The following is a 7353-nucleotide window of genomic DNA, read 5'->3' as shown; positions in this document are numbered from 1 at the left end:
AGGGGGGGGGGAAATTGGGACAATTGTAATAGTATAATCAATAAAATATAATTTAAAAAAAGAATTTCTCTCTCTCTGTCTTGGTCCCTCCTTAGGACCTTAGAGAGGCAAATTTTAAATGTTCTTCACAATAATGTCTCTGATGAGGAGTTTTCTTTCCCCTTAGTGACATTTCACAAAAATGAGTAGCACCAGTGGCAACTCCATCCAGATGCATTTTTCATCTACTTACTGTGCTATTGCTTGCAATACAACGGAACAGGCAGGTGGCAGGGACCAGAAGGCCTGTCGGAGCCGTCCACTCAGCCATTGCAGCTGGCTCATCCCCCAACGGCATTCACACGCCTGCAGGGAAATTCATGCAGTGACAGGCTGCAGACCTTCATCCCCTCCAGACCGGAAAGCACAGAGCACAGATACGATTATGAGGGGACTGTCACTTAGGTGGAAGAGGTCTTCTCAAACCACCTTGCTTTCCCCTTAGGGCAAATTGAATTTCCTTGGCTGTATTTTCCTGCTGTTTCAGATTGTTCAGGTGTTTCACTTCACTTTCCCTTTCCAGTTTGATGTCTAAAAAATAAAATACATGAAGCAATCCAACAGATATTTTCTCAAGGTATAACTTAGAAAAAACGAAATATTTATTGCATAGCAAAATCCACATTCTTGAATATAAACAAGAAGAGAAAAAACTTATTTAAACGTGTAGCTGATAATGAGCAAAAGCTATAAAATTTACAGTGTATTAAAGTAGTTCTTGCTGAACATACCTTCTGCAGCAGGAAGCAGACCATCCTTACTGAATTTACACCTTTTGAGGCACACAGGACCGCCAAACATGATTTCTTGCAAGAATGGGAACTTGATTTTGGCAAGGTTGGTGTACCAGATCTTTGTAAGCTGTGCAAGATCCCACGGTTGCTCTCTGGAGCGAAAATTCATTATTTCTCTCAAGTATCTATCTTAATAGATAATTATTAAGCATCTACTATGGGATACAGAAGACATCTGATTCTCAAGTTCTGTTTTCTACTATACATTTTGCTTTCTGGGTGTGGGGGTATTCAGGATTTTCTAGAATTGCTACTCTAGCCAGGAGAAGGAGCTTCAGGTTAACTAATGTAATGATACATTGAAAAATTGCTGTAAGCTATAATGACAGGAGCTTTTGTTCACCATACATCCTCCCTGAAGTCAATGGAATCTCTCCATGTCTTTTAAAATGATACAGTCTTTCATGGCTGATCAGAACTAAGGTCACATTAGGGGAGAAGGAACAAAGCAAATAAGCATGCCCTTGAGCAGGGTTCTTGGCATACACTAAGACTTTGAGTGTGTGATCTTATTTTAATCTTTACAGCCACTATGGAGGTAGACAAGGGAATTGAGATCCACAACTTAATTAAGAACCAGTGCTGGTACTTAGCCTAGGTATGTTTATTTAGAAGCACTAGTACCAAGAGAAGCCTTAGAAAACTGAGGAGAGATGAAATACCAAAGTATAGTACTTAAAATAATCACTATGAACTTTAAACAAATTGTTTTAGGTGTCCTAACTAGGCAACTTAAAATATCAGCGACAAGCAATGAGAGGTTTCTCATCTACAGACACCGTAAGCTCACCTGCCTGAGGAAGGGGAAGACCTGCTCCGGCGTGAGTGAGGGCGGTGAAGGCAATCCAGACGGATTGGACGGTGAATGCCATCCGTCCTCTAGTTTTCTGCCTCCCGCCTCCTTACTACTTTCCCATCTAACTTTAAGGAATGTCTTGAATTCTACAATTACTACAGGTGTGCTTGAACAAGTGCACTAAGCTATTTACAAGATGCTTACTGAAGTACTGTTTGTCCAGAAAACCCCAAAGAAAATAGCTTTAGTGTCTATCAAAGAGCTTGGTTAACAAATTGTGGCACACACTTGTAATGAAAGAATGAGGTTTATTCCTATACGTTGATTTGGAGAGAAGAGCAATAAAACAGTTAATATTTATCTAGCACTTACTATATGCTAAGCATTATTTTTTTAAAAGATTTTCTTTATTTATCTTTAGAGAGGAAGGGAAGGAGAGAAGGAGAGAAATATCAATGAATGGTTGCCTCTCATGAGTCCCCTACTGGGAACTGGTCTGCAACCCAGGCATGTGCCCTGACTGGGAATCGAACTGCGATCATGTGGTTCGCAGGCCTGCGCTCAATCCACTGAGCTACACCAGCCAGGGCTGCTAAGCATTATTTAAATCAGTTTATACTTATGAACTCATTTAATTACCACAGTAACCTTATTCATTGGGCATGCGCAGTTACTATCCTCATTTTAAAGATTAGGAAACAAGAGCAGAGAATAATTTGCCCAAGATCACAAGGCTGTTGGTCTTGAGTTGGAGTTTTGAACAAAGAACATCAAACTTCAGAATCTGTGCACTTAAGACTATACTTTCAGGGATCATTTCTATAGTTCATTACTAGAATCTGTGCACTTAATCACTAGGCTTTACAAGATATAATGGGATAGGGAGCAAACTTCAGTATGAGCCCATGTGCGAAACCGTGTGTGCGAGTGTGCATGAGTTCTGTCCAGCCATGTAATATAAAACACAGAGACATTTGTTGAAGATACAAGATACAAGGAGGTAAGGAGAGCTGTGTGAGTCCCCAAGGTGCCTGCTTTGAAGGGGACTGAGGCATCATTGTCTTATGTACATTTCAGTCCACTCCCCTTGGCTGCCAGGTTACATTGATGTTGTGCTAACTGTTCTTGTTATATTAACAATGGCTGGACTTTTTCTGGACGGACCTCACTTGTATATGTGCATCTTGTATAATACACAAATTCTATACAAATATATAAAACGTTTTACCCCTGAGTGGGACTGGGGTGTGGGGTAGGAATGGGGATATGAGAAATAACATTCTTATTTTCCTTTCAAATGCTTCTATTCCAGTCGTATGTGTTTAGTGTTTTTTAATAACCTTCTAAAAACAATAAAACAAAAAGCCCAAGACGCTTTAGCAAATGAACTCCAAAGAGTGCTACTACCATTCTCTCCTCTTAATTCAGTTGCTCTTATAAATAGTATGATATAAACTGCTTTCTTGCAAGAAGGATAGAGAAGGCACTTCTTTTGCAGAGATTATCTGTCATTGCCTGCCAAAGTATCCAGGATGAAAACCTGAGCCTTCATACCAGTTAACTAAGTGCTCTTGTTAAGATATACTTGACACCAAGGCACGTTCAGATAATTTGCACTATCTACAGAGGTATTTTAAGGCGGTGGGCAATAGTAGAAAGTAAGGAGGCTTCACTTTACTACACAACTGTGTCTTTGATCAAACCATTTCTTCGAATCTCAGTTTTTTCATTTGAAAGTGTCCTCTTGGCCCTGGCTGGTGTAGCTCGGTGGGTTGAGCACCAACCTGCGAACCAGAGGGTCTCAGGTTCTATTCCCAGTCAGGGCATGGGCCTGGGTTGCCAGCCAGGTCCCCAGTAGGGGGCGTGTGAGAGGCAACCACACATTGATGTTTTTCTCCCTCTCTCCCTCCCTTCCCCTCTGTCTAAAAATAAATAAAATCTTTTTTTAAGTGCCCTTTTGTTGTGAAGATCAAGTCAGATAATTTATAAATTCCTGTGATAGTTACTTCCTTAAAAAACGAACAAAACACAACATCCATTCACCTGACAATGTCGCAGGCAGTCTAGTATCTACCTCACGAGGTACATAAGGGCGCCCAGTACTTTTATTTTAGCAAGGACACTACCTCCGCCAAGTCAATGTGTACCAGAATAAAAATACTTACACTTGGTAATTGCCCCGCAGAATAGTTTTCACTGTGTTCTTTCTTGGCAAGCCGTACGCCATGGTGAATTGTTACAGCCTAATTTCCCAACACAGGTGCCTTTTGTAGTAAGGACGCAGATACTTTGTTCACTCTGCCTGAAATGGGTGCAGCACACCTAATGAATGGCTTCGTTTGAATATTTTTAATGTTCAAATAGTAAAAAGAATCAGAGAAAGTATTCTGAAGGCCAGACCATCCCTAACAAAATGTTCAGTGAAGCTGGACTCCTAAGGTAGAACTGTGTTCTCTTTTATTTTCCTGGAAGTCGTTGTATCACTTCTTCCGATATTGGGAGGAGAAAATGCCAGGTCCACAGCATCGTTTCCTTCCGTCGGGCTCTGTCGTCACGGCCCGACGAGCCTGCCCAACCAGCCCGCGCCCCGCGCCCCGCGCCCCGCGCCCCGGCCTGTGGCGGCGTTAAGAGACGCGTGACTGTGCGTGACTGGAAGTTCCTGGGCCCCGCCCCAGCTCTTCAAAAGGGAAAAAAGAAGCGAACTTTCCCAGGTTCCCCTCTTTGAAATACCCACCTTAAGAAGTGTCCGACTGTGAGCTACGGTCGGGCTTCCCCTCCCCCGCCCGGTCCCCTTCTGCACTTCCACCCGCGAGCCCGCTCCGCGCAGCCGGAGGAGGTCTAGGGCGCCGCGGGCCCGCAGCCCGGCCGCAGGTCCTCCCCGCGCCCAGCTCCGGCCACCACCCGAGGGCCCGTCCGCGCCACCGGCGCCCCGGGAGCGGGTCCCAAAGGGGGCGCCACGGCCCGCTTACCAGCGCTCGGCGTCTTCTGAGCGTTGAGACTCCCAGCGGANCCCAGCTCTTCAAAAGGGAAAAAAGAAGCGAACTTTCCCAGGTTCCCCTCTTTGAAATACCCACCTTAAGAAGTGTCCGACTGTGAGCTACGGTCGGGCTTCCCCTCCCCCGCCCGGTCCCCTTCTGCACTTCCACCCGCGAGCCCGCTCCGCGCAGCCGGCGGAGGTCTAGGGCGCCGCGGGCCCGCAGCCCGGCCGCAGGTCCTCCCCGCGCCCAGCTCCGGCCACCACCCGAGGGCCCGCCCGCGCCACCGGCGCCCCGGAAGCGGGTCCCAAAGGGGGCGCCACGGCCCGCTTACCAGCGCTCGGCGTCTTCTGAGGGTTGCGACTCCCAGCGGACGGATGGCAGAGCTCGCCCCCAACTAGGCGCACAAGGTCGGTCGCGCACACAGCGCGGCCCCGCGCCCCGGGCCCACTTCTCCTTCCTGCGGGCGTGGGGAGCGGCGGCTTCGATGAAGGGCTTTGTGGTGGGGTCCCGCCCGCGAAGGCTCCGGGGCGACAGGCCCGGGACGCGCGTCCCGCGGGGTCCCCTTGGGGCGGGTGCCTCTGAGTTACACAGCCGGAGACCCGCACACCCTCAAGGAACAAAGTCCTCTAGCGCAAGAGGACTGCAAACTAGTCCTTTCCCTGAAAACTACACTTTTTAGGGTCAGGAGGTTATGCTGAAGCGACTTGGGGATTTTGGTTAGGGACCATCTGGGGGACCTCACTTAAAGAAAAGTTCTCAATTATGACTCGTTCACTGTGAGCGGTTTCTCATTGTGACGCTTGAGCGGCGCCCGCGTTGCAGTTAGTGTTCACAGGCCCTGGGGGGCCCAGACAGTTCTAAAGGCTAAAGCTCAAAACCCACTGGTGATAGGCTTTGTGTTCGCGTTTACAGCCAGCTGGGATCAGCACATATGGCCAGTTTCTAATGATGCTGTGGTGCCTCAGGATGGATCCGTATATTTTAATATATCCGATGGTCACCACTTAACGTCAAATGAAAATAGCTTACCTTTCCGTCTTGGTGAGGGGTTTGCAGTCAGAACTGGCTTGGACTCCAGTTCTGCCACTTGCCAACTTGAAGATGTTGCCGGCCTGAATTCTCCAATCCTCAGTTTCTTCTATCAAACATGGGTGATACTCTGTATCTCTTATAGGGTTGTTGTGAGGATTAAAAATCATGTCAATAAATTCTTTGTACCTAATTATCTAATTTTGAGCCTAGTCACAACCTTATGAGATAGGCAAGGAACGTTTATTATGCCAGTTTTATAGAGGAAGGGTGAATGAGAGGTTAAATCGGGCTGTCTGACCTCTCAGTGTGGTCCTGCACCCTTCCCATCCTCTCTCTGTCCTGATTCCCTCACCTACAGAAAGAGAGCAGGCCATGGGTCCTGGCACCACTTCTGTTCTAAGGTGGCTGCTTCTGCTCCCTTGGAGCAGTTGCTCAGGGTCACACAGCTTAGTGAGTTGGAGGCCACCTTTTAAAGCTGAAACACAGTGCCCTTCTGGCCCTGACAACTACCTCTCATACTAGCTCCTGCCTAATTAAATTGAATAGGTTTTTAGGGTTGACCCACCTTCAGAAGGTGCTCATGTTCCTCCCAGAAACTGGAAGGTGAAGTTTCGCCTGCTCTTTAACGTTTCTATTCTAGGACCAATGGAAAGGTGACAGTGAAGAACGGCGGAGTTAGTATGATAACACGAAGAATGCCAAAGCCATTAAGGGATTGTGAAACCCATGTGGTAGATTTTGACCTTAGCCAATAGAACTTGACTTTTTTAAATAAATTAACATGGAATGGTAATTCCATCGGGGTAGGGGGAATGACAGTGCGTCACTCAAATTACAGTAAGTGTTGTTTTGAGGCACTTTCATTTCTGTTACACATAGGCCCTCATACACACGCCTATGGATATGTGTAATTTCAGTGTAAATGGAGTTCTTACGTTGGGTCTAAAAAGTTTGAAAGCCACTGTGTAAGAACAGAGAGGAAAAAGACAGACACTCTGTTGCTGACATCACAAGAGGTAGAGCTAGCAGCCACCTCGGTGTGTGGACCCATGGCCTGCTCTCTCTCTGTGGGTGAAGCAATCAAGACCCAGAGAGGATGGGAAGGGTGCAGGACCACACCGAGAGGTCAGGCAGTCTGTGACTTCTCCATGTGAGAACTCCAATTATATGTGTGTAATTCCTGACAATTGGGTCTGGTTATTTTCCATATGCCTCACTTTGAACAAATATGGTGGCAGTCAGAGTATGACTACGGAGTCTAGGTCATTAAAGGTATGAAGGGCCTTCTTCTTCAGCCTTTCTTGGCTCACTCACCCTGCAGGAAGGAGGTCGGCTGCCACGTTGAGGAGCCAGTCAAGACACCTCAGGGAGGAATTCATGTGCAAAGGAATCAGGGTATCCAGCCCACGACTGAAGAACTGAGGCCTTTTGCCACTAAACAAGTGAGGTAGATCCTCCAAGGCTCAGTCAAACCCACACAGCCTCGAACTCTGAGGCTCAGTCAAACCAGCAGCCCCAGGTTCTACACGAAACCCAACACAGACCCTGAGCCCTTGTACGCAGGTGAGCCCTCCAGGATGCCCGGGGCTCAGAAAAGGAGAGATAGTAAGTTCTAAAGGCTAAAGCTCAAAACCCACTGGTGATATGCTTTGTGTTCGCGTTTACAGCCAGCTGGGATCTATCATTTTAAGCCATTCTCTTTTGAGGTATTTGT

At 46.9% G+C, this 7353-nt stretch overlaps 1 protein-coding gene and 1 pseudogene across 1 annotated transcript; one reads left to right on the top strand and one right to left on the bottom strand.

Annotated features, from left to right (window-relative positions):
- Positions 1-271: 271 nt before the first annotated feature.
- On the bottom strand, positions 272-3903 carry CUNH4orf36 (chromosome unknown C4orf36 homolog). Its single transcript, XM_037031011.1, has 3 exons — positions 3795-3903; positions 771-925; positions 272-570 (listed from the first exon to the last, which is right to left on the bottom strand). Exons 1-3 carry the CDS (start codon positions 3854-3856, stop codon positions 437-439), a joined length of 351 nt encoding a protein of 116 aa, XP_036886906.1. The 5' UTR covers positions 3857-3903; the 3' UTR covers positions 272-436.
- LOC118976571 (uncharacterized) lies at positions 2424-2530 on the top strand (annotated as a pseudogene).
- Positions 3904-7353: the final 3450 nt, after the last annotated feature.

The sequence above is a fragment of the Sturnira hondurensis genome, unplaced genomic scaffold (assembly GCF_014824575.4).
Source record: "Sturnira hondurensis isolate 20B ecotype Veracruz unplaced genomic scaffold, ASM1482457v3 Scaffold0001721, whole genome shotgun sequence".
NCBI lineage: Eukaryota > Metazoa > Chordata > Mammalia > Chiroptera > Phyllostomidae > Sturnira > Sturnira hondurensis.
This window is presented reverse-complemented; position numbering and strand designations above follow the sequence as displayed.